At 49.8% G+C, this 26,396-nt stretch overlaps 2 protein-coding genes across 4 annotated transcripts in view; both read left to right on the top strand.

Moving 5' to 3' along the window:
• The first annotated feature begins 2,610 nt into the window (after positions 1 to 2,610).
• Positions 2,611 to 10,480, top strand: SELENOK (selenoprotein K). Its single transcript, XM_056806259.1, has 6 exons — positions 2,611 to 2,657; positions 3,455 to 3,681; positions 7,619 to 7,709; positions 8,827 to 8,907; positions 9,654 to 9,740; positions 10,008 to 10,480. Exons 1-6 carry the CDS (start codon positions 2,611 to 2,613, stop codon positions 10,009 to 10,011), a joined length of 537 nt encoding a protein of 178 aa, XP_056662237.1. The 3' UTR covers positions 10,012 to 10,480.
• Positions 10,481 to 13,027: 2,547 nt separating this feature from the next.
• Positions 13,028 to 26,396, top strand: part of ACTR8 (actin related protein 8) — a 44,565-nt gene continuing 31,196 nt past the window's right edge. Inside the window, exons 1-13 of one of the 3 annotated variants that reach the window (XM_016424625.2) lie at positions 13,028 to 13,960; positions 15,062 to 15,232; positions 16,931 to 17,041; positions 18,136 to 18,240; positions 18,566 to 18,739; positions 19,180 to 19,273; positions 19,575 to 19,707; positions 20,378 to 20,531; positions 20,685 to 20,780; positions 21,375 to 21,515; positions 22,646 to 22,910; positions 23,206 to 23,363; positions 24,458 to 24,813. In XM_016424625.2, coding sequence (XP_016280111.1) covers positions 13,838 to 13,960; positions 15,062 to 15,232; positions 16,931 to 17,041; positions 18,136 to 18,240; positions 18,566 to 18,739; positions 19,180 to 19,273; positions 19,575 to 19,707; positions 20,378 to 20,531; positions 20,685 to 20,780; positions 21,375 to 21,515; positions 22,646 to 22,910; positions 23,206 to 23,363; positions 24,458 to 24,601 — 1,869 coding nt within the window. In that variant the 5' untranslated portion in view covers positions 13,028 to 13,837 and the 3' untranslated portion in view covers positions 24,602 to 24,813. Of the gene's footprint in view, positions 13,961 to 15,061; positions 15,233 to 16,930; positions 17,042 to 18,135; positions 18,241 to 18,565; positions 18,740 to 19,179; positions 19,274 to 19,574; positions 19,708 to 20,377; positions 20,532 to 20,684; positions 20,781 to 21,374; positions 21,516 to 22,645; positions 22,911 to 23,199; positions 23,364 to 24,457; positions 24,814 to 26,396 lie in introns of those variants that run through there. The other 2 variants (XM_056804164.1, XM_001362347.4) reach the window with 2 other exon arrangements.

The raw sequence follows: 26,396 nt of genomic DNA, 5'->3' as shown, positions 1-26,396 counted from the left end.
ACTTGAGTTTTCATTTAGGAATTACATAGCTGAATTCCTTGGCGACCTTAAATTAATATATATCAGTCTTTTAAAGTGATTTCCTTGTCACAGACTCCTCATTTTCTTTGTTGCCATTGTCAAGTCAATCAACCATACTCTTCCCTCCTTGGTTCCCAGTTCCCCTAAAAGGGTATATAAGTTTCCCAAATCCCCGGAATTGTCCAATCTAGTGTGGTTGGCATTCCCAGGGGTCAGTGTACAGAGCAACCAGAGTCTCAGGGATCTGTGTAGCACACAGCTCTGTGTGGAGGCCTGAGAGGAAAGCACTGAACCCCTTTCCTTAAAGTGTTTTGTTTTGTTTTGTTTTTTACTATTTAATTGTTCTGTGTTTTTTCCAGTTTAACAGAACAATGCAAAAAAAATTTAGGATTTGTTTTGTTTTTTCCCTTTGAAGGACTTACTGAATACTGTATGTCATCATTATAAAATTTGGCAAAATGAACTTCCCCCTGCTATGTATAGTAAGTGAACAATTAAGAAACAAAGGTGGGGGCAGCTGGGTGGCTCAGTGGATAGAGAGCCAGGCCTAGAGACAGGAGGTCCTAGGTTCCAATATGGCCTCAGACACTTCCCAGCTGTGTGACCCTGGGTAAGTCACTTCATCCCCATTGCCTAGCCCTGATCATTCTTCTGCCTCGGAACCAATACACAGTATTGATTCCAAGATGGAAGGTAAGGGTTTAAAAAAAAAAACCCACAAAAGATAATTGAGAGGTGGCTGTTAGGTGACTGAGTGGATCAGGAGCCAGGCCCAGAGAAGGGAGAGGTCCTGGGTTCAATTCTAGCCTCAGATACTTCTTAGTTGTGTGACCCTGAGCAAGTCACTTCACCCCCATTGCCTAGCCCTTACTGCTCTTCTGCCTTAGAACCAATACACAGTATTGATTTTAAGATGGAAGGGAAGGGTTTAAAAAATAAAAAGTAAATAAAATAAACAAAAGGCAGCTTCTGAATGTTTAGGGGATGGGATTGGGGGCCTGTCCCTTATACCACTGCCTTAATTTAACTTCTTTGACCCACTTGTGGTTTATTGTGAGAGCGATGTATGAATTCCTACCTGCAGAGGTGAAATTGTCAGTATTATTGTTATTACTGCTTTTCGTGTCCTGAAACTGTAAGTGCAAACTACAAACCTCAAATTTATACAGAATTTTTTAAAGGTGTCCATGTGGAATCTAGAAACCCCCAAACTTGTAGCCACATGGGATCTGAAAGCCTCCCCCCCCTCCTCCCTCCTGTGACAAGGAAATCACTTTTAAAAGACTGATATATATTAATTTAAGGTCGCCAAGGAATTCAGCTATGTAATTCCTTAATGAAAACTCAAGTCAGCCGTCAACCTTTTATAGAGTTTTAATTACAAACAGGAGGAAGAAAGGAATTAGAGATAGAGAGATAGAGGTAGAGAGAAAGGGGAGAGAAGGGAATAGGGCTTAAATACCCCTTCTGTTTAGGCTGGGCCAAAAGGCCCAAGCCCTTAGATAGCTGGGGCAATGAAAGGAGATCAGTCCCTATTACTCACGTGACCAAAAATGGAGAAACAGTCTCCGGGGCCCCCACCTTCAGCTACCTTCAGCTTCCTTCAGCGCAAGCTTCTCCGAGCACACCGCAACCACTCCGACCAACTCCTCACCCACCTCCAGTCTTCAGACCCCCCTATCCTTAAGGAAACCATCCAAGTTCCCTCCTCTCAGTCCTCACATCTACCAATCACCTGTCCATCAATTTCCCTGTGCCAATGGAGGCTCTAGCTTAACCCAGGACCGCCCAGAGGTCTCTGGCTTTGCACATGTCTGTTGAAGGTCATATTTTCAAATAATTAAATCTTTGATCCTTTGCTACTGCCCTTTCTAAATCCTGTTAACCTGAGTAGGGTAGAGATTGGAATAATTAAATTTTGATCTATGCTGTAGCCCTTACTCAATCCTGTTAGGACTGAGTAGGGTGGAGATTGATTCCAAGTATCTCCATTGTATCAATTCTAAAATCAATCATGACTCAAAGAAATTCCTGTTCTATGCTTAAGCATAGGTCAAAGTCCTTTCCATTGTTCAGCAAAAGGTTTCTGTCCTAAAGTAATCTTAAGAAGGGAGGAAGAGGAACCTCCCATGCCAATGGGGTTCACATTCCAATAGCCAAGACCCACTATCAATAGGGAATTTTTCAAGTATGAAATTTCCCAATGGTGAAATTTCCAACATTTATAAGTCTAAGAAATTTTGAGGTTTACACTCCTCCCCTGGGCCCCCCAAATAGTTAGCTTGAAAAATGGAGATCCCGAGTTTGCCTTTTGTCTGGTACCTTTGCCTTAGGTAGTCTCTCCCATTATATCAGAGATCTTTCCCAAGAAGACCAACCCCAGCACAGGGACCATCCTTTCAGTGTCCATTGTAAGTAGTCCATCCCCTTACACCCTAGCCTCCAGCTATGATTCCTTTCCCTAGCTGGTTTGAACCCTACCATTTCCTGGTAGCCATTGTAATGTCAATCAGATTTCCCGGTCCCTCTGTTTCCCCAAAGTATATAAGCTTCCCAATTTCTTTTATTCTTCGGAGCTGTCAATCTAGCATGGCGGGCAAATTCCCAGGGGCCAGCCCCGAGCAGCAAGTCTCAAGGCTCTGCCTGGATGTGTAGTGGGCAGTTCCAGTGAGGTCATTGAGGGATTATGTGTAGCTACTCTCCTTAATTAAAGAAATGGGTTTTTTCCAGTTTCACAAGGTCGGTCATTCTGGATTATTTGGGGCATGCCTCCAAATGTCCACAGATGGGGCAGCATTTCTGCCAGTTGACACTCAGTCTTTCGCATTCCTTGCGCAGGATTAATTCATTTTGACCTGGTTGTGTGGGGTTGGTCACCTCCTATTCAAAGGCCAGCATTTATTCCACTTCTATTCGGCCAACTGGAGCTGCAAGGCCAAAATGGCACCACTTTTTGCAGGGCAACTTCCATGCTACTGGAGGAAAAGATGCCTAATGGGAAGAAGTTGGCAAACACGGTCAGCTCCCAAAGGGCAGCGCGCGCCACTACCCAGGTCTGGACTGCCTCCTACGGAGGTTTGGACTCCCCCCTAAGCGGGGACAAGGACACGTCTCCTGGGCAGGGGCTCTTCAGCAAAGACCCTCTCCAGGTGGTATGATGCAACTGGCACCAATTAGGCGCCTACGGTGTATCTGGCCACGCGCCGGCAGAAACGCCGAAGTTGGTGGTGGCCTGTCCTCTTTGGAAGCTCCATGCCACTAGAGGAAACAACTAGGGCTCATGGTTACGTTTAGACGAGAAAGATCCCAGATAACTAGGGGTCGCCTAGGACAAGGTCCAAAGGCAAAATGCCTCTGAGGAGAGGCCCTTTGGTGGCGCGCTGAGGCAACTTCCTGTCACGTGCTACCATGCGTCCCTCCTCGTCCTTCCCAGGATTGTCGCTGTGATATGTGTAACAGCGCACGCTCGGATCCAGCCGTACCCCTGCCCGCGCGGCCAATGGGCTTTGCCCAGATCGCTCTTGCGTGAGGCCCCACCTTGTGACGCTAGCGTCGCCGGGGTAGAGGAGGCGTGTCGCCGGTGCGGCCACGGAAGCCGGGAGGAAAACACCAGACCGCGGACGGAGGGCCGGAGTGGCGCCATGGTCTACATCTCGAATGGTAAGCTGGGGATCAGCACTTCGTGCTCCGCGGGGAGCCGCCGGAGGATTGGGAAGGCTCCTCGACGGGGAGCAGGCGAGGGAGGGGATCGGCCTCGGTCCCCCGGGGGCTCCGGCGGTGATAGCGCAGGCCGAGCCGGGACCGAGGGAAGGATAGAGCGCAGCCGGGCTGGGGCGCTGATCCTGAGCTGCAGCCCCAGAGCAGGGAGATTCCCTGCGGTGACGGCAGCCCCGCTCTCCAGCCTATTGTGTCCACACACCCGGAGGGACTGACCGGAACCCAAAGCCTTGGCCGGAGCGAAGGACTGGAGCGCGCTTCGGAGGTGCCTCACGGGGGTCAGCCTGCGCTTCCGGCCCCGGGACCCGTCCGGCTAGGGACACCCGAAAGCGATGAAAAAAGGGAACTAGGGCCGGCCTTTTGGCACTCCCGGGCCTCTCCTGGGGACCCCAGTGTGAGCACCAGGAAGACTGTAGAAGAGTCCGACGGGGCCGCAGGAGCCGAGCCTGTGGGCGCTACTGCGGCCAGGCTCTCCCAGATCTAATGGGCATGGGCGGGGAGGACCGAGGAAGGTCAGGCTCAGAGGGCAGAATCGACAGGTCTGGGGCTCTGGGAAGAAGAGAGACCCCGAGGACCAAGACTTCCAGCCAGTTGGGCTTTGGCTTAGTTGAGGAATGAGGGAAGGAACTCTCCATCTCATCATAGTGTCAAGCCGGAACCTCCGCCTTAGAATCAATACTGAGTATCTGTTCCAAGGCAGAAGAACTGTGAGGTCTTGGGTTCGGTGACATGTCCAGGGTCACACTGCTGGTCCTCCCATCTCCAATCTGGAGGAGGAGCCTGTTGAGGAGCTGGTGCTGAATTGGGTTTGGGATGTCTTTTTTGAAGTTTAATGCAATTCATTAGTTAGAAATGTGGCCCGAAGCCTTATAGCTTTCTGGCTGAAAGTGTTAGATTTAGTGCTCACTCACTTGCGGGTTACAAGCCTGCTACACTGCTTTGGAAGTGAATTCAATCAGCCCAAGCCGAAGACCTTAGAGGGAGAGGATCCACCCCTACCTTTGAGGAATGCTGATTGATTGAGGGGAAAGGAAAGGAAGGCTCTCTGGGAGACCAAAGGAGGGGCTGAGGTACCAGTTGAGTGAGGAGGTATTCCCCGAGGAAGGTGCTTTAAATGTAGACACAGGCACGGTGGACAGTCATTGGATTTGGCAATTGGGAAGTCATGATTGTTTCATGGTTGTTCCAGGGATGGAAGAATGATCAGTAAGCAAGTAGAAGCCACAGATGAGTCATGCTAGAGCTTTGACTCATTTTCAGAGTTGTGCTAATGAGGCCAGCCTCCCCAGCTGGCCAGGGATTGGCAATTTGGAGTCCAGATTCCTCCCTCCATTCTTGGCCACTTGTCATGAGTGTCAGCAGTTAGGGCCCACAGAATTCTAGAATGGAAAGACCCCTAAGTGGCCACTGAGTCTAACACACTCTAAGAAGAATCCTCATTAGTGGACTCAGCATGGGGTCATCTGGTCTCTTCTGGAAGGAGCCCCTAGGAGGAGGAGCCCACCACTCTCACAGGTACCCCCTGCATTTCAGCACAACACTTGTTGGGAGGACACAAAACAACTTAAAATTGCTTCTTTTTGTCCCCCTGACTCCCCTTGTTGCTCCTCTACCCTCTGGAGCCAAGCCAAAAAGAGGCTGAACCCTCCCACCACCACCCCCCCTTTCCACAGGATAGCCAACCCATCATATACTTAAGGGGAGGTTAAGCATCCTCTTACTCATCTTCTCTTCCAGACCAAATTCCCCATTTTCTTAATCCTTATTGGCATAAACTCTCAGCTTTCTTAAACCAAGTCTGTTTTACCCCACTACCTTTCTAAAATACTCTGGCTCTTCCTTCTTTTTTGGAATCTGCTGAGGGATAATACATTTTTCTCTACCCTATCATTGTTGAGTCTTTGTGAGGCTTTTTTTGTCTTTGTAAAATAATCAATTGTTTGGACTGGGTTCCACTCTCAGGTTCAATGTAAATGACTGTAGTTTTAAAGTTAGTTTGTCCCATTCTCCTTTCCCAATTAGGATTGTTAAATTGATTTTTCCCATTATCAAATCTGTTATAATACTTCTTCTCTTTTTTTCCCCCACTTCAGAAGAAAAAAGAAAAGAAAAAAAAGAACAAACTCAGCCGTAGGTATCTAGTTTATTTTGCTTAGATCAACCCCATGGATCCCAGTCTGCCCTCTCTCCCTTCTTCTTCTAGGCTGGACACAGATCAGAGGGTTGGACCATTTTTTTCTTTGTTATTAGCCTTTCCTTAGCTAGTTTGTGTCAGCTTGGACCCCACCCCTACCCCCAAACCCATGTCCCAGCTTTGTCCCTTTCTTACTTTATTGAATTTCTACCAGGATAACAAACTTTGAACCTTTCTTAGCCCAGATGAGATAAGAATGAGATTTAGAGTATCTCTTTCCTACCTGCCCCCCAACTCCATGTTGGAAAAGTTATTTTCCTATGGTGCCCCAATTGCCATCTAACTATATTAAGAAGTAGTAAGCTTTTCCTTCCTTCCCATAGACTAGGCATTTTTTGTTCATTTGTTTTCAACCCCAGGTCTCTCTCTTTGTTCCTTCTCTAATACTTAAAGGTTTGGGACTCCAGAGAGTTAAGTCTCTTCTCCCATTTTCAGGATTTAATACTTGCCAGGGCTTCAGATTTTACTGTTTTGTCAGTTGTATTTGCCTTTGAAAAACTTGGCTCAGCTCTTAATTTCTCAAAAGCAAGGAATGGAAGTCATTGATTCCATCTAAAGGCCTTTTTTCCCCCCTATAGAGTTGGGCTCAACCCACCAGGCATGATAAAATAAGCCTATGTAGCCCAGCCTCTGAGGCTTTGTCCAGCAATGCTTGGCAGCCCCACTGTCCCTTTAAACTTGGCTGGAGGACCCTTACTTAGCAGAGTGGTAATGGCCCCAAACCTGGTCAAACACAAGGTGTCTTAGAGTTTGTACATATGGTAAAAATGCCCCAAGTGCCAGCCTAGACTGAGTGTCCATTGAAGAGGTGGGGGGGGGGGGGGGGGGGAAGCCTCAGAACAAAAGCAAGGTCATCCTAGGAGGGAGAGCTGGTATACTAGCAATGGGGGAAGTTGTGCCAACCCTCCAGGACCCAACAACAGGAGAAATTCAACAACGGTCACTTGTTCGAATATAGCTTGTATAAACGTGGTTTTTGTGTATGAAAATTCCAATTTCTAGTGCACAAAGGTCTTTATTTTGTTTTGAAATGAAGTCCTAAAATTTCTCATCAGCAATAATCAACACACAGGGTACCATTTTCAAAGCTTATAAGAGGGGGCAACTTGGATAGAGATCCAGGCCTAGAAATGGGAAGTCTTGGGTTCAAATCTGACCTCAAATACTTCCTTGTTGTGTAACTCTGGGCAAATCACTGAACCCCAATTGCCCAGTCCTTACTGCTCTTCTGCCTTAGAACCAGCACACAGTATCAATTCTACGATGGAAGGTAAGGGTTTAAAAAGAAAAGCTCTGAGAGAGTACAGAAATTTTTTGCCTGCTCCTACTGACACTTCCACATAGGCAGGGGAACAAATTCTTAAAAGCTCCCAGGATGGCCAGGGCTTGGAAAACTAGAGCAGCAATCTTGGGGGGAGCAGGGTGGAAAGAGAGATGGAGATCTCAGTCCACACAGTCTAGTTATAGAAGTCATCATTCCCCCAAACACAGGGTTTTGCTTTTCAGGACTCCCTGTATTTGGGAGTCTTCTAGGTAGCATATATGCTTAAAAAACCTGAATCCATTAGGAGTCGGTGACTAATGAAGGATTTACTTTAACATTTTAAACAATACCTATTATAAATGACATTTCTCGATTACAATGTTGCTGTTTTTAGCTTCTGTTTTTTCTTTCATTAATTGTAGGTCAAGTTTTGGATAGCCGGAATCGGTCACTATGGAGTTTATCGTTTATAACAGATCTCTTTTGGGGAATTGCTGACTTTGTGATCATGTTGTGAGTATCACTACAAATGTCTATTAAACTTCCTTTATATGTTAAATCTGTGACTTTGTCATTCTTCCAGAGGTTCAGATCTTAGCCCATCCCATCCACAACTTCTCACCTACATCCTTCTATAAATCTCCACACCAGGGGCCTTCCTGTGTGGACCTTGAGCTATCTCTCTTGTGGCTAGCAATGGTCATCCCTCTCCATGATGAGTTTAAACGTTGAGGCCTGAGGTTCTGTCACTCTGGTGGTCCTTCTTCCCCGATGTGCCCCTGAGATGACCTGAGAAGTTAAGTGGATGGGTCCATGGCCAGAGAACTGGTGTCAGGGAGAGTTTGAATGGCAGCATTATCTCCAAGAGTGGAAAGATGCAGTGATGTTTTTGCAATGAGATCTCTCAAAAACTCCATTTTTCTTTTCTTAGTAATTTTTGATCTGATTGTATTTCATTGCTGCCATATTATGAATGGTAAAATCAGCTCTAAACCACTGAGCTGCAAACCCATGTGTTGAACATGGTCCAATCCATGAATGGTAGATTCCTGATAGAGATTATTGACAGCAGTGAGCACTGTGGTCATCTGGGCTCATTTTACCCAATACCAACACCTGCTGATTCAACCAGCATTTCTTCCATGCAAATGTGCTAGACCTGGGGGAGATTTGTTATTGTTTTTTTTAAGGAAAATGGAAAAAGCCTGGTTCTCAAGACCATGTAATCTAGGAGGAGTTTGTTTCCCTCCAAAGAGCTCATTTTGGTTTGCATATGTAGCGCATTTTGATTTGTACAGGAACAACACAGAATAATTGAGTCCTATCTGAAGAAGGTATGTGTGGGGTGTGACTGTGCCAAGGCCAAGTGGGAATGCATAGAAATCTGGGTGTTTGCTTCAAGCAGCTGTCAAAGCAATGCATCTTCATATGCCCCAGAGCTTAGTCCTGCTTAGCTTTGACTGTCTGCTCTGCACATTCATTTTGGTTAATGAGTTCATGCCTAACAAGCATTAACAGGCTATACTTTTCTTCCATTTAAGATCCATTACAAAGTCTGGTTGAAACTGGAACCTACTTTCACACCTATTTTCTGCCTTTCTCATTTCCTCCATTTCCTCTCCTTTTTCAGTTTCAAAAGTCTTCTTCAACAAGATGTGAAAAGAAGAGGCTGCGTCAGCTCATCTGATTCCCGATACGATGATGGAAGAGGGTACATTGCTTTTTGGGAATTCTCTCTAGAAGGAGAAATGATATATATAGCATGTTGTTGCTAAGCTTCTGGTTCAAACCCCACCTCTGCAAAGATCTTAATGACCTGGGGACCTCAGTTTCCCCATTTGTAAGATGAGGGACAAGGAGAAGATGGCCAGCCTCCAAGGGCCTTTTCAGCTCTAAATGTATGTCTCTTCATGACCCCATTTGGGGTTTTCCTGGCAGAGATGCTGGAATAGTTTGCCATTTCTTCTACTCATTTTAGAGATGATGAAACGGAGGCAAGCAAGGTAAAGTGACTTGCTCAGAGTCACACAGCTAGGAAGTGTCTCAAGCCAGATTTGAACTCATGAATTGAGTCTTCCTACCTACTCTGCCACCTAGCCACTAACCGTTTTAAAGTTTAAGTGTAGATAAACTTGGAGACTAACTTTAAACTCTTTATTTTTCTGCTTGAATACATTGCACTCCAGTTATAAATCCTAGCATGTCTCATTTCTTTGACTCTGGCTTGTTCTTCCAAAGTCATAAGATATGTTGGTTGGCCAGTAAGGGACTTAGTTCACTTGTGGGAGTCCTTAAAAGTTTCGCTATGCTGTGGGACTGGTATTCTATACATGGAAGCCAGAAAAGGGATCCTTTGGAGAGCTGAGAAGTTTCCTCAGAACTTCTTGGGGAAAACTGCTTCTCAGAGGTCAAGGGCACATATATCTACTTGGTATGATTTCCCCCCCTCCCAAACAGGCCTCCAGGAAATCCTCGCCGCAGAATGGGCCGTATAAATCACATGAAGGGCCCTAGCCCTCCTCCAATGGCTGGTGGATGAGGAAGGTAATTGAATCTCTCATTATTTTGAAAGCATTTTTGATTCTAAAACAATTCCTAATCTTATTCCTGATAGAAAACCACATTTGGAACAGTACTCACTTTCATCAAACTGTTCAATTTTTATTTAAAATATTGACAATATGCATAAATACTTCTATTAATTTAGTTAATATGCTAGCTTTACTGCCTCATATCTTAGTCATATGGCTACATGCTTGGGTATGAAATATTTTCAATGCTCCTGCTAACCATTTTCCTTTTCTCTACTAGGTAAACGCCTGCTCTGAGAAGCAGGCAAGGAGACACACCCTTCGTTCCACAAAGAAAAAGAAATGCCAAGTATTGACCTTGGAGGAACTTAGGGATTTGTGTCTGAAAGAATTGCTCTGTCTACACAGATTAATGATGTTGTGCTGGGAACTCCCATCTTACAGGATCCAGTGTAACTGATTGCAATTGTATAAATGCACATGTTCATTAGCTCTCATTTTGTATAGTTCATGAGAATCCTAATGTAGTTCTAATAAGTAAATATTTTCAGCTTGTTAAACATTGCCTTTATTCAACATTGTTTAATAATATATCAGTACCTGGAAGTTAACGGGGAAACCATCACTACAAATACTTTTTTTTTTTTTAAGTTCAGGAAAGACTTTTAATTGGGCTGTGGATGGTCATTTTTCATTTTCTTAAATATGTTCCATTATTTGCTTTAGTTTATAAATAAATCCCATGGCACTTTTTGTTTTTGTAAGTAATATTCCTTTATCTACTTTGCTTTCATTTTTAAAGAAATCATTGTGCTTGCTTCAATCCTCTTCACATGAAATATGCATGCCTCCTGCATCTTTATGATCCTCAAACATGTTACATATATAAGCCTCCCATCTTTTTATAAGGAACATGGCCTAGTGAGTACCTTAAATACATCTGTGTTTGTGTGTCAAAGCACGGATCACCCAGATACCAAGGAGTCTTGTACCTTGGGAAAATGATGTTTTCCTAAGAGATCCTGTTGGGGCCTAACAGAACATGGGGCCAAATGCAATCTTTCTATTTTGAATAATGAAGCATTTATTTGTGGGCAAGATTATATTTTTTATTTTTGAAAACAAATTGAAATCTAATTTTGATGTGCTTGAAAATCTAATGGGAAAAGCAATTTAAAGTTGTTTTTTTAATTGCTTGGGTGGGTGACTATTAAAGTGATTTTGCACCAAAAAGTACATCTAAATAAAAAGAGCCACATGCCACATACATTGAAAAAAAAAAACCAAGGCGTCTGGTTGCAATGACCCGTGGGAGAGACATACAGACACCCCCTGAAATGACCCTGCAGCCCACCTGGGCTTCACTGGGTCTGTCCATTCAAGGCTTCCATCTGTTTCATCCAGACCTTCTGGCCACTTAAAACAAGTCTCTACTCTTCCAGCTCCGGTGCTTCCTCTTCACCTCTTCCTGGATAATTATAATCTGATTCAGGCATTCCTAACCTCAGGTCTATAAACTTGTTCTGATTTTTCAAAAATAATTTTGACATTTATAAGTGGTTTCCTTTGTTGTGTTTGAGAACATCCTTCTGAGAAGGGCTCCATGGCAAAAAAGATTGAGCCCATCTCCTAATTAGACTCCCTACTTCCAGACTTCCCCTCTGTCCCCATTCCAGCCTTAATAGAGTGGTCAAAGCAATCTGTTTATAGCCACAGGCCTGCCCACTCACCTGCTGTGGAAACTTCAGTAATTCCCCATTTCCTATAGGATCCACAGAATCTTCCTGGGGCAAACTTTCCTTGGTAGATTGCATGTTTACAACTCCAGGCTCCGTTCCCTTCCACAGGACACATCTCCCACCTCAGCTGCCTTTGGACCTGTTGGTTAATCATCATCATCTCTTCCTCCTCCTCCTCCTCCCTCCCCCCAACCTCTAACACTAAACACTGCTTTTATCTCAGACTAGACCAGGCAGAGCCTCTGCTCGGAACAACTTCCAATTCTAAGTTGCAGAGAAGATGCTGACCTACATTCATTAAAGGAAGTTTTGTTTTTTTAATTTGGGAATTCCCTATACCTGTGGTGGCAAACCTATGGGATGCTTTGCCGGGGTGGGGAGGGCACGGTACTCAGAGGTACTCAGAATCCTCTCCGTGGATGTGCACACTATTGCCCCAGCACAGAATTTGTTACTAGAACGCCAGAGGGATGTGGAGTCAGGCTGCTCCCCTCCCTCTCTCCACCTGCACATTAGGACATTTCTCACATCACCCATCCCTCTCTGCTTTTAACTTGGAATCCCTCTTGGAGAGTGGAAGAGAAAGAATCAAATGGGCATATAGACTCATTTTGCACTGGCTACCATCGAAGGCCACCTTGTCTCCAGCACCCCCCTCCCCCCATTCTGAGATTCCCCGGCTTTACCCAGAGTTCTGCTCTTAGACGACCTTCCTAGAGATGGCAGCAGTTCCATTCTCCCCAAGTTCTGTAAGTATATAGTGCTTTCTCCTCAACTGATAAGTGCACATAGTGTTTTATCCCCTTAGCAAGGGGTCAGGAATCGTTTCTTAGGTCTGCAATCCCACCCTAGCATCCATGTGTGGTGGGCACTTGGACTGGACATTTCTCAGAATTCAATTCCATCAAAGAGGAGGAGATCCAATAGATGATCCTTTCCCTGATGGGTAAACAAAGAGGGTGCATTGAGGTAGTCACCTGCCAATCAACTAAGCAGCATTATATGCCTCCTCCTGTGTTCTGGGCCCCGGGGCCACATAGAAGGAGGCAATCCGTCCTTGCCAGGGGCCTCCACTCTGCACGGGGAGGCGTATACAGCATTAAGGAAACACGTACAAATACCTGACACACTGGACACAATAATTGGGGGAGCAAGCCGAAAAGCCTGCACAAGAGGAGGATGAAGGTTTTGTCCCAGCAGCTCCCGTGAGGAGGGAGGCCATTCCAGCACGGGAAAGAGCCCCGCTTTCCAGGAGAAGAGATGGGAAGGTAGAAGTGGTGAGGCCGAACAACTGCTGGAGGAGGGAGGTCTAGGATAAGGGCCGATGATGAACAGCTGGAGGAGGAGAGGAGAGACCCAGGGCCCAGGTGCGCACGCAGTTAGGGGAGATGCGGCTGACACTTCCTGAGCAGAGCCAGCAAAGGAGACTAAGAAGGAAGGAGTGGTCAGCCGGGCAGGTGAATCAGAGAAGAGCAACGCTACTAAAGCCAAAGAGGGGAGGAGAACGGGCAGGAGGAGAGGCAAGGGGGCTCAGCGGATAGGAAGGATGGAGACTGAGCAAAGTCCCTGGGATCGGCCATTCAGAGATCAGGGGCAACGCCCCGCTGCTGCTTTGGAGGAGAAAACCGAGGGAGCTCGGGGGGCGGTGACAGTCAGGTAAGGAGCAGGAGGTAGGGAGAGCTGGAGACAAAGAGGACTGGGGCGTGGCTGAGGATGCAGACTTCCCCTTCCGCAAACATTTATTAGGTGTCTGCTGTGTGCCAGGCGTGAACTCCTGCACTCCGGGAGCCTGCAGTTATTGGGCCCCTCCTGTGTCCTTCTCCCCCGATCTGGGCCTCCAACCCTGGGCTTGTGTCCCGGCGCTTCCCTGGCACAATGCAGAACACAAAGTCCCAGGCGCTTAATGGCGGCGCCTCCTGACCCCATCGCCGGGAAGAGCGGAGCGGAGGAAACGAGATCCTTGCGCTCCAGGAGCCTGCTCCCCGGGGGGCGGGTACTAATCTGAAGCCAGCGTTTCTCAGCCGCCTCCTACGAGCAGAGGACGTCCGGACGCTGGAGATTCGGTCCCGGCCCTCTAAGAGCTACCTCTCAAAGGTCGGACACGCCCCACTCCGGCTGAAATATCGCCCTCGGGAATGCTCCCTGAACGCCCACCACATTCCCACAATGCTCATCCGCGCGCTACCCTAGAGGCGGCCATCTTGGCTCCTGGCAAGTGGGAGCCTTCGCGGGAACTCGAGGCACTTCTGCACCTGCGCCTGCGGCTACGTCTGTGACTGCGCTTGTGCAGTGGGCCCGCCTCGCTCTCGCCTGCCCTGCCCTGTTCCGTTCTTTCCTGACGGACCGGGAGTGCCCAGGGACTGCCGTGACCATGACCCAGGCGGAAAAGGGAGACCCGGAGAATGGGAAGGAGAAGAGTGGCGAGAAGGAGAAGGAGCAGCGCGGCGTGAAGCGGCCCATCGTGCCCGCGCTCGTGCCCGAGTCCCTGCAGGAGGTGAGGCAGCCGCCCTGGAACGAGCCTGGAGGCCCTGAGATCCAGACGTATGCAACGGGGGAGACTGAGGCAGCCGGCCTGGACGAATACGGGGCCTCAGTCGACCCCTGCCCTGGGGACCCTCGAGGGGCGCGCGTTTCTGAGCCCCTACTGTGTGCTGGGAGGGGAAGTGGGAATAGGACCCCTACTGTGTTACGGGAGTGGGGCGTGGAATTGGAAGACCCCTGCTGTGTTCTGAGGAGAGAGAATAGACGACTACTAGGTGCTGGGGCAAGGGGGGGGGGTGGAGAATGGGACCCTACTGTGTGCTGGGGACAAGGAACAGAGAATGGGCCCTACTGTGTGCAGAGAACACTTTCCTGAGATGAACAGACCTGGGGGGGGGGGGGGCGAGGGAGGACAGACAGGTCAATAATTTACAGGCTAATTAAGCCTAATTATCCCCCCTTTCTACCCACTCTGGATTTCTGGCTTTCTATCACACCTCATTACTTTCTATGGCCTACCACCGAGCCTGTGTCCCAAGGTGCAACTGTCTGGAATATGCTCCTACTCCAAGACTCCTTTAGTCAATCAGGCTGTTCTGGAGCTGTTCTGGGTGCTGGGGGTTCATCCCTCCTCTGGGTAAAGGGCCCTGCTACCCTGGCTCCAGGACCTCTCTTCCTTTTGGGTCAAGGCTGCCCTTTTTTGGGGAAGTGCTTTCTGTAATTTTTCCACCAGTTCAACCTAAGCTCCCTGAGGGCAGGCACAGCTGTCCTTTTGACTTTGTGTCCCAGCCTTGCATGTATGTCGGCCTTTTGCTGGCCTTGTTAAGTACAAGCTCACTACGTAGTGAAGCCATTCAATACAGGGTCAGGAGCAGGATTTGAACTCAGGTTTGAAATGCTCATTAGAGGCAATAGCACCAACACCATCCCAGTGAGCTTAGTGATTGTAGATGGGTGAGGAAAGGAGGACTGAAAAAGAAGTCAGTCAATATAGCTGAGGTTCCTCATCCAGATGTCATATGGGACAAAGCATTGGCTCTCTCCCTAGTTAATTCCCATCCACATGGGCACCACTCGTATTTCCTCTGATGGCTCTTCCTATTTTGGATTGCAGCAAATACAAAGCAACTTCATCGTTGTGATCCACCCGGGCTCCACCACCCTGAGGATGGGGCGAGCTACAGATACCCTCCCGGTCAGTGTCCCTCACGTCATTGCCCGGAGACACAAGCAGCAAGGCCAGCCCATGTACAAAGACAGCTGGCTGCTCAGGGAGGGGCTCAACGTAAGTCTTCCTTGGTCCTGATCATAGATGTCTGCCAAATTCACCTGTGATCTTAAGCAAAAGTTCCAAGAAATGCTTTGCAGGCATAAAATGTTTAATAAAAATAACTTAGGTTTTTTCCCCCATAGTTATGAGATCATTATCATCTAAGTTAAATGTGGTTTTTTTTTTCAATTTAATTTAGTGGAATTTTTTCAATTAAGTATTTATTTTCCCATCACTTCTGATTTAAAGAAACTAAAAACAAAGCTCTCATAAGGAAGAAGCCTGGTTATGCAAAACAAATTCCCCAAGGACTGTGCCCAAAACCTGTCTTGGTAGGCTCCTTGAATCCATTCCACCTCCTTCAGGAGTGGGGAGTGTCTTTTGCTTCATATGGGTGGCTCCTCCTGCTTTATCCATTTCACCACTGAATCAGTTCATACAAATTCTTCCAGCATCTCTTCTGCCATGATGTGGTTGTGATTAGGCTGTTGTTGACAAGTAGTTTTATGTTAAATCTAGGGATCTTCCTTGCCTTGATACTCACTCCTATAAGTCTTCTGTCCCATTGTGGTGGGTAGGCCCCTGCTGTTGCAGATTGCAGCTTGTCCTGTGTGTCTCTGGTCTGTTTCCTCTTGGAGATTCCTTAGAAAAGGGCTATTCGGTGACCAGGGCTGGAGAGGGGAATTTCTAGACATCTTGACTTGTGGAGTCCATTTATTCCTGCATTTGCTATGTGATCAGCCCTTCTTTTGTTCTAGTCATGCTCTCTCCCAGTTTTTGCTGCTTTGACAGTTTCTTGTAATATGTGGCAGCAGCTTGGGCTCACCTTTGCCCCTTTGGGGAACCCCACTATTTTCTTTGGATACTGTGTGCAGTCTGTGGCCATTAGCCACATGGCATTACCTGAACATTCTTATTTAAAAAGGTGGCCATAGTTTGAGGGAGAAGTTTGGGTCACTGAAAGCACTATATGAAATGACCTTAGGACCAAAGCTACTAACAGAGTTCATGCTGGATTCAGTGATAGCTGATCTCTGATAGGAAAGAAGAGATGTGTTTGATGGCAGCTACTGTCTTGTATTAATTGGCCATTGCTAGTTTCTGCTTCAGATATTTCAAGATTTATTCACTAAAGGACAAAAGCAAACTTAGGTTTTAGTTTCTTAGCTTATATTTCTCAAGGAATTGCTTGTTCTTAAAGGAGACGTCCAGAAACCAGATCACAGCATAATAAACATTTGTCACTTTCAGCTTAGTTTCAAAAAATCAATATTGGAATTCTAAAAGCAACCTCTCAGAATTCATTCATGATATAGCATGGCCATTCAGCGGATATAGCCAGGGGTGGGGGAACATGCTGGTTATCCTGCTGTGGGGAGGACTGGACTTTGAGCTTCAGCATCATGGGAGTTCTAGCTGCCATGGGCTCCACCAGTACTGCACCCATGTGCTGAGTGAGCCTCCTGGCCCAGCCTGAGCAAAGTGAGGAAACTTGGCCTTAAACAGTGACTAACAAATGGATAAATAGATAAATAAACTAATCCACAAAAATGATTAATTCCTGATTTTTGATTATTAGAAAAAGAAGACTGTCATGAAATGCCATAATCTCTTTTCCTCCACCTGGATTTTTTCCATGCCCAGACAGTTACACATTCGTGGAATGGTTTTCTCTTTTGTTCTTTATACTTGTTAATCCTTCTTCCTGTTCAGAAGCCTGAAAGTACTGAACAGAGACAAAATGGCCTGAAAATGGTGGACCAGGCGATATGGTCCAAAAAGATGTCAAACGGTGCGAGAAGGATCCCAGTGTCCCCAGACCAGGTGAGGCATTTGTTCATCTCTGCAGCTTGTTACCCAACAACTGGTGCTGGATACTACATGAGTGAGGAGTGAACAAATGAATGAATGAATAAAGAAACTATTAGGCATTAACTGTATGCCAAACATAGTGCTAACCTCTAGGACAACGTTAGGCCCTGCTCTCCAGGAGCTCATACTTTCATCAGGGAAGGCAGGACAGGACAGGAAGGCCAGCTCTAGGGCAAAAGGTAAAGCCTAGAAATCCTAAATGAACAGTAATGGAGCCCATAAGGCAGAGAAGAGGGGAATGAATGTATGGTCCACAGGATCCCGGGAAGCTATGGCTGGGCCGACTCTTATCCCATCTGAAGGAATCTCTTAGGCACCCTGAGAGGAGTCAATAACTTGGGTACAGGGAATAGGTAACAGAGTGGGTAGACAGACCCCTTCCCCCAAGTGGTGGGTGAGGATTGGTGCTGGGCCTGCCTGAGCCTGGTCAGGCAATGAGCAGACTTCCAATAGTGTCTCTTTACTGGCTTTGTTGCAACTTCTCCCCCTTCAGTAGATGGTTTTCTTTGGCCACAAATATCCATGGACTGGTGGGGCGGCCCTCAGGCAGTTAGCCCAAAGGAGCCCCATTGACTCAAACCTCTATGGAGTGCAGAAAAGGCACATCCTCCAGAAGGAATGAAACCTAATCTATTTAAACCAAGATTTAGAGTTACAGAAGCCATCACTGTTTTGGAGTGACAGCATAGCCAGGCCGAGAGATTCCATCTGGAAAGCCCCTATGTCATCTTCTGGAGTCTTTCAGAGAATGTGATGCAGAAACCATTAGGGACACTTACTGTGTTGACCACATCCAGGCTTGGCCTCTGCTCTCAACTTAATGAAGCATTTGTTCCCAAATCTGTGATGAGAGCCTGGAGAGGGGAAGTAAAGTTTGGAAGCATAGAAAACCACTTTTCCTTGCCCTTGGGGGTTCTTATCCAGATCTTTAGTCAGGTCTGGTGTGGTGCCTGGGCTGTGGGAGAGTAAAGAAAAAACCCGGCTAGTAATGGCCGTGAGTGTGTGCATTTCATGATTAAATTGAAGGAACTTTCTGAAACTTTCAGGCTCGATCCTATAACAAGCAGATGCGGCCAGCAATTTTGGATCACTGCTCTGGAAATAAGTGGACAAACACATCTCATCACCCTGAATATTTAGTGGGAGAAGAGGTGAGGGACGTTCTCCCATTGCACAAAGGGGAGATAGGGAGCCCCATGGTTGGAGTGGGGAGGGGGGCGGGGACAGAAGTCAAGGACTCTTCCCCTAGCTCTGCTGCTGATCCCTGAGTGGCCTGAGGCTTATTATCTTTTGGCCATCCCTAATCCTGTTTTCAGTCACTGAACACTCAGCCTGGCTATCCAGGTGGTTCAGATGGCTCTCTGAGCATGACTCTGCTCAGTCAACGTTAGCAAAAATCCTGGTTCTTTGGGGTACAAACCAGGAAAACCCAGTAAACAGACGGGCTCCTTCACATCCTTTGTTTTTTACCCCCAGGCTTTGTATGTGAATCCTCTGGATTGTTATAACATTCACTGGCCTATTCGCCGAGGTCAGTTCAATATTCACCCTGGCCCTGGGGGCTCCCTCACTGCCATCCTGGCAGATCTCGAAGCAATATGGTCACACGTGATACAAAAATATTTGGAAATCCCCCTGAAAGACCTAAAGGTGAGTGAAGAACTCCTTTCTTTGACAATTATATGTGTTTTGGGCCTAGCAGAGGCCTTCCTCTCTGACCCTTTGTAAGAAGCATCTGGACAAAATAGCCATCACCCTACTTTTCCTCCGCCCTTGCCAGAGCTATCTTCCGGGGCTCCTTTGTGTCCTCAGCCCTGAGGCATCCCAGTAGGGTTGTTAGCAATTTTTCCTCTTCATCTGTTCCATGAGTCTCATGTTCACATACATGTCATTCAAAGAAAGACACAAATGGTCTTCCACCTTTAAACCACCGATAGGTAGCAGAGAAATGGGGGGGTAATTTCTGTCTCATCATTGTGGGACCCCAGAGAAATGTCCCTGACCCTGTTAGAGGAGCCCCTCTCGGAGGCCAGTTGGGCCAGAGAATGTCTGCAGATGGGAACACGGTATGAATTGTCTCCTCTTCTTAGTATTACAGGTGCATCTTGCTGATCCCAGACATTTACAACAAGCAGCATGTGAAAGAGATTGTGAATATGACCCTCATGAAGATGGGCTTCTCAGGTAGAGTCCTTTCAGCCCATCATACATATGTTGTGGGGAGGGGGAACAAACAAGAAAGAATGTTGGGGAGAACTTGGTCCTGGCTGAGCTCTGGGGCCAGAGAGAAGAGGGAAGCAGATTCTGCTCTCAAGGAGCTCCCCACTGAGTCGGAGAGGGGAGCTCAGCTGCCCAGAGGATGGGGAGAGTCCCAGGGTTTTGGGGGAGTCATAGTTGGCCTTATTCCCTGCCAAGTGCTTCGGGTGCGGCTCGTAGCCTCTGATGGTGTGCCGAGTTTGAGTCTGGCAGCAGCTGGTCTTTGCAGGCATCGTGGTCCATCAGGAGTCTGTGTGTGCCACTTTTGGGAGCGGCCTGGGCAGTGCCTGCATTGTGGATGTCGGAGACCAAAAAACGAGCGTGTGCTGTGTGGAAGATGGGGTTTCCCATCGGAACACTCGGTGAGGCTGGGGAGGGGGCTCAGGGGTCCATGGGAGCCTCAAGGTGGCTCATCCCTGCCACGGTTCAGACAACAGCTCCTTTGTGAGCTTCCCTGGATGCAGAACATGCAGAGCTTGGTGATGACCAGAAATTCTGGGTCTTGGTTCTGAGCAGAGATAAACAGTCTGTGACCGGCCCGGCCCCGGCCCCAACACCCCCAACACCCCCTTAGCTCGGCAGAACCTGGTAGGGTGTGTGCTCAGCCGCCAGACTGATGGGGCCTGAAGGAGGTCATGGATTGGCCGTGCCAAGGCACTTCCTCTGCCTGGGGCCCCTCTGAGAGGGCCTAAGAGGAACGGCATGCTGACCGAGAAGGTGGCAACGAAGCATGTGTCTGGAGTGTGGTACCACTGCAGAAGTCCAGTAGAAATGACCCCCGTAAAGTGCGCCACATCTGAGAAGGCAGATCGGGCCAGGATGCGCCAAGGGAGCTCCACGAGGGCCCTGGGACGGTGGGCGGGTAGGGGGAGGCCACCAAGCTCGGCCTCCTGATGGCATCCCCAGAGGGCACGCGCTGCCCTCCTGAGGTGCCTCCTCCAGGCAGTCCCCTCTTCTTCGGACACATCCCCACTTCTGACAGCATTGGCCAGAGGAGCAGCCCTCAGCCCCACTCTCTTCCCTCACTTCCAGGCTGTGTCTGGCCTATGGCGGCTCTGACGTGTCCCGGTGCTTCTACTGGCTCATGCAGCGCGCCGGCTTCCCGTATCGGGACTGCCAGCTCGCCAGCAAGACAGACTGCCTCCTCCTGCAGCACCTCAAGGAGACCTTCTGCCACCTGGACCAGGTAGGCCCAGCTAAGGACAGCCCCGGCCTGACCTAAGGAGGCCCCCAGGGGCCTCCCGGGCCAAGCTCTGACCCACCACAGTGGGGGCGGGGGAGCCCGGCTCCTGCCCTCAGCACCACAGCTCCTGATTCCACGTTTTCCCCTGGAATTCAGGACATCTCCGGCCTCCAAGACCACGAGTTTCAGATTCGACACCCAGACTCCCCAGCCCTGCTTTACCAGTTTCGTCTTGGGGATGAGAAGCTCCAGGTGAGCCCTGGGTTGGGGGGCCAGCAACCCCATGGCGAGCTCTGGCCCCAGGTGAACTACTTCATCTCCTTGGGCCTCCTCCTCCTCATTCGTCGCCTTGGGTGTTGCTGACCCTGTGCCAGTCGGGGGTGGGGAGGGGGGATTGGTCACAAGTAGGGCCCGGAATCCAGCCCCCACAGGTAAAATATCAAAGTTCACAGTGCCTGCCCCCCCATTCCCTCGGGGCTTCCCAAGTCTGCAGCCTCTTGACCAGCCTCATCCTGGCTGGCATTTACCTTGCGCCTCCTGTGCCCAGGCATGAGGCTGTGCTTTACAGATATTTTCTTTCTTTGGATCCTCAACATCCCTGGGGGCAGGTGCTATGATTATCCCCATTTTACAGATTGGGAAACTTCAGTGCCAGGGTCATGGAGCAAGGAAGTATTGGGGTTTGGGTTCAAGCCCAGGATTTTCTGCCTCTAGGCCTGGCCCTGGTGCCTCCCCCAGCCTCTGGCTATCAGGAGCCTCTCATGCCCTGTGCTCTCAGGCATTCCTCAGTTTTATGATGACTTGTGGGGGTGGCCCCAGGCACACACAGCTCTCCTCCTCATTCAGGCCCCCATGGCCCTATTTTACCCGGCAACCTTCGGCATTGTTGGCCAGAAGATGACCACGCTGCCCCAGCGGTCACAGGGAGACCCTGAGGACCCCCATGATGAGCATTACCTGCTGGCCACGCAGAGCAAGCAGGAGCAGGTCAGTGAGGGGCTGGGTAGGGGCTTGGGGTAGAGACCCCTTAGGGAGTCTGCCAGGACAAGGGTTCACCTGAGGATGATCTGGAGGTTTGAGCAGACCCCAGACAGGGCCCCTGCAGCGTAGGGGGTAGCTCAACAGACCTGGGGCACAACGCCTGGGGCCCAGGAGGTCTCTATCCTCCCTCTCCCCAGGACAGACCATGATGTACCTTGTCCACAAGGCTGGACTCCCTTTGACTGAGCAAAGACCAGGATACTGGGCAGTCCTTAGAGGACCCTCAGGCAGCTGGGGTGGGATAGGTGTCCAGCTTGTGCCATGGGAGGGTCAGCCAAAGAAGGTGGAGAAAAGAAGATTCAGGAGGCGGGGGAGAGGCTAGGAGGTCCATCCAGAGGGTGCCAGCAGACCCAGAGGCAGGAAGCCCTGAGTTCAAATCCAGCCTCAGACTCTTACTAGCTGTGTGACCTGGACCTCTTCTTGCCAGAATGAGAAGGGAGGGAGGGAAGCCCTGAGCCAAGCACTACAAGGCTGGTCCAGCAATGATCCCATTTCTTGGAGGAGGTCCCTGAGGCCAACAGAGGTGAACTGGCTCGCCCAGGATCCTACAGAAAGGGGGTGTCTGAAACAGGATTTGAACTCAGGCCTTCCCTATTCCAAGCCTCACATTCAGGGCTCCTTGGAGGCTGTCACGTCAATGCTCAGACCCCAGGGAGAGTGTCCTGATTGGGCATCCCTAGCTCCAGCAGAATCCCGGGCTGGACCAGAAGCCCTTCCTGGAGCCTTGGCTCCCAGAGTCCTGAGCACCCACTGAACAGGGTCCCCAGGAGGAACCAGCCCAGTCCCTCAGAACTTTGAGGCCAGGCTTAGGCCCTTGACGGGTCCATCTCCAAGAGTGGGAGGCAACAGCAATGGGCGCTGCTCACCTGCCTCTTCCGTCTTAGAATCAGCACTGGGTGCCAGTTCCAAGGCCTAAGAGCTGGATGGTAGATATTAGGTGACTTGTCCAGGGTCACACTGATGGGAGGGGTCTGAGACCAGAACGGAACCCAGGATCCCACCCCCATCTCCAGGCCTGACTTTATCCCCCAAGCTGTCCTGCTGCCCCCTCACCCACCTCTTCTGGTTTTCTTAAGTCCTCAAAGGCAACTGCTGACCGAAAGTCCATGGCCAAGCCAGGAGGCTTCGACAGCGACCTGCGCAGTCAGACCTCAGACATACCGGAGAGGCTCCATCCCCAGGAGGTAGAGCTGGGGCCATCCCAAAGCGACTGCCTGATGGCAGCAAACGAGTCTGAGGAGGCACCCACGGCGCTCATGTCCAGGAAAACCGCCGTCTCCCAGTTTGAGGGCAAAGCGCTGGGCCTGGACAAGGCCATCCTGCACAGCATCGACTGCTGTGGTGAGGGCCCAGGCTGGGGGCTGGGGCCGGGTGGGCGGACACCCTCTGGGGCCATGTTGGTCATTCTTGGGGTACCCCTGGGCCTCCTCTTTGACTATGATATAATAGTAGTGACAGGAACTCCTCCTGCAGCATTTCAGAGGGTCTGAGCCCTCAGCAGACCTTGGGGGAAGGGTAGGAAATTGAGGCAGGGGAGAAGGGAGAGGCTTGGCCAGGAAGTGCCCAAGGCTGGGCTGACCGGCCCCAGGATACCCAGCCTAAGAGAGTGGGGACACTCCTGTCTCCACAGCCTCAGATGATACAAAGAAGAAGATGTACAGCTCCATCCTGGTGGTGGGGGGTGGCCTGATGTTCCCCAAGGCCCAGGAGTTCCTGCAGCACCGAATCCTGAACAAGATGCCCCCATCCTTCCGGAGGGTCGTCGAAAACGTGGAAGTCATCACAAGGCCGAAGGTAGGAGCGATGGCGGGCTCTCACTCGCCCCATGTTTCCATTTCTCTGCCAAGAGACTGAGGCCCAGAGAAGCTGAGGGGCTCTGGAGTGGCACCGCCCCTTAACTCACAGGAGTCTGGACCACACAGGCCTCCCGTGGGCATCCTCCTCTCCCCATCCAGTCCCAATGTGTCCATAGCCATTTGGTGGCATCTTCCCCATCAGATGGTGAGTTTCTGGAGAGTGGGGGTGGACCCTCCCTTTTCTGGGCACCCTCGTGGTCAGCAGGTGACTCCTTGGGCCAGGATGGCCCAGAACAAGCTCCTGGGACAAGTGAGTTAGTGGGACAAGAGGTTCGCAGGGCTCTCAGGTCAAACAGAGGGTCTGAGTGTGCCTAGCTACCTCGGAGGCTGTGTACAGTTTCCCCAGATCCTCACAAGCCCCCCTGGAAAGGGTATAGTGGGAGGCACAGTGGAGGGAAGGCCCGGGAGGGACCTACCCATCTCTAGCCCCAGGACTCCCCCACTCCCCAGCCTTCTGTGGAGGAGAAGCTGGAATCTAGACAACCACAAGGGTCACTGGTCCTTACAGAGCAGGGTGGGGGCCACTTGGGCCTTGTGATTCAGCCTCAGAGGTCATCTCTCTCTGGGCTCCTTTGGGAAGTAAGGCCTCAAGAGCCAGGAGAGGAAGGGCCCCGAGGCCGCCCCTGCACCTGTAGACTGCTTCCCGTTCCCTCAATCCCAGGACCACTGACCATGGAGAGGGCTCTGCCCCTCAGGCCTTAAAGGCATCCCTCTTCATGGGCTCAGAAGCCAGATAGCCAGGACGGCTAGCCTCAGGGTCCAAGGAAAGCATTCTGCTCTGGGCCCAAAGGCGGAGGCTCTAGGATGGGCACTGGCCGGAGCATCAGAGTGGCCCAAGGCCTGGCGGGGCTTTGCTTAAGGCTCATCATCACGGTAGAAGCCACTTCCACAGTGAGGGCTGAGAATGGGAATGGACAGAAGGGCCTTTCCTCTCCCAGGTCTCTTTGTCCCTCATGGGGGCCAGCCCAGAGCTCAGTGCATGATCAGAAGCTCAGATTTGGCTGCACCTCAGTGTGTCTCTTGTGTGACCAGGACATGGATCCTCGCCTCATTGCATGGAAGGGTGGAGCCGTGCTGGCCTGTCTGGACACCACGCAGGAGCTGTGGGTCTACCAGCGGGAGTGGCAGCGTTTTGGAGTCCGCATGCTACGCGAGCGAGCAGCCTTTGTGTGGTGAGCCTGGAGCACGCCGTGCGGGACAGCAAGCCACGCGGTATGGAAGACTTGTATCTCCTTTATTTCCCTATTTATTGTCCTTGGGTTGGGGGCTTGTTGGACAAGACGTGGAATTCAGCTCTGCTGGGGCTCGCATAGTCTCGGTTTCAGAACTGCCGATGACATGTGGGCTATGATCAGGCGCTTTGGAATAAACTTTTGGCATTGCCTCACTGTCTTGCCACATTCTTTGCCACACTAACCACAAAAGTTCAGAGCTGTAGACTTGGTTGGTAGATGATGTGGTCCTTCCCTTAGGGTGGGTTTAGACCCTTGTCCCAAGGATGATGGTCCCGGCTTGTGGAGAGTACACGGGTGATTTTAGGGTGCGATCGTGCTCCTGGCGCCATTTTTCCCTTGTCCATCCATTCCCACTTGGGAATCTTCCTTTCTGACTTTACTTCCTCTGTTAGACCAAGGTCATGGTAAGGCGAGGGTTCATGCACGGCTTCTTCCCACCAGCCTCATATGTTTCAGGGGTGCTCCCTTCCCATACGTGTGCCCTTGTGGAAGGCCATTGTCTACACAACAGCACATGTAGAGCCCTGCTGGGTAATCCTTAATGCAAAGCAAAAGGGAACCCAAGTCCTGCCATGCCATGGGAGCCATATAGCTGTGGACTCCCAGAGGCAGGCATAGCCCAGGGAGCCCACATTCTGGGAAGTTTTGTCTGATCCTGCTGCCTTGCTGAGTGGATGTAGGCCCCACTGCAGTGGCATCCACTCAAGGATGAAGCCAAGGAACAGCTGCCTGCCCACCCTGGACACGGCCTATGAGGACCAAATGGAAACAGAGCTCATTGCCCTCCCTGGACATCCAGGGGCCACTTGTCCAGTGTGTTGTCAAGGAGAGTCTAGGGGGTTGGAGCATGTGACCACCAAGGCCCCTTCCACCTCCAAGATTCTGTGGCTCTTGTGCTTTGTAGCACAGTGCTGGGCACACAGTAGATACTTCATAAATGCTTTCTTCATTCATTCCTGTAATACCAAGTGGCTACAACATTGGTGTAGCTGACATATTGACGTCCTTATCATGAATGAACCCAGAATACAGAGAAGCTGCTGCCTGGGGATGGTGACCCGCCGTGAACCTCTTTGCAGAAGCAAGTGAAGGGGTGGGCAGACCCGAGACTCCTGTCCACTGCCACCTCCCAGGGCTCCTTGATGTGACCAAATGGACTGTCCCTGAGCTTCATCCCTGATTGCCGCAGTGGACAAAAGGTGCCTCGCTTCGGGAAGACTTCAGCAAGATCCTGTGCAAAATGAGTCAATGCTTTTCTTACTATCCAGGGACTTGGGGATGGGAGGGTGGGCATTGCAGGTAGATATCTATCATCCAGTCAGCCAGCACTTACTGAATTTGTCCTTGGTACCAGCCAAGTGTTGGGGATTCAGACCAATACAGGAGACAGCCCCTGCCCTCCAGGAGCTCACAGTCTAATGGGGAAGATGACAGACAAATAGCTGAACAGTAAATACAGACTGCAAATAAGCTCTGACCAGGGAAGGGGCTAGAATTGAGAGAGATTGAAAAAGACAAAATTGGGAAACACGTGGATGTCCTCACACTGGTTTGCCAAATGAATCAAAATCCAGATGCTTCTGTGGAATCTAGCTTTCTTTTCCTTCTTAAAAAATATTTCTTTAAATACCTTTTGTAAACATCCCCTTGCTGTGTCCCCACGTTAAGACCCCAATGTGAGAAGTAAGGGATAACTGGGAGAGCCCAGGGTGAGAAGTAAAGGATGCCCCAGAGAG

Source organism: Monodelphis domestica, chromosome 7, assembly GCF_027887165.1.
Source record: "Monodelphis domestica isolate mMonDom1 chromosome 7, mMonDom1.pri, whole genome shotgun sequence".
Taxonomy (NCBI): domain Eukaryota; kingdom Metazoa; phylum Chordata; class Mammalia; order Didelphimorphia; family Didelphidae; genus Monodelphis; species Monodelphis domestica.
Note: the sequence above shows the minus strand (reverse complement) of the source record. Positions and strands in the feature narration are given on the sequence as shown.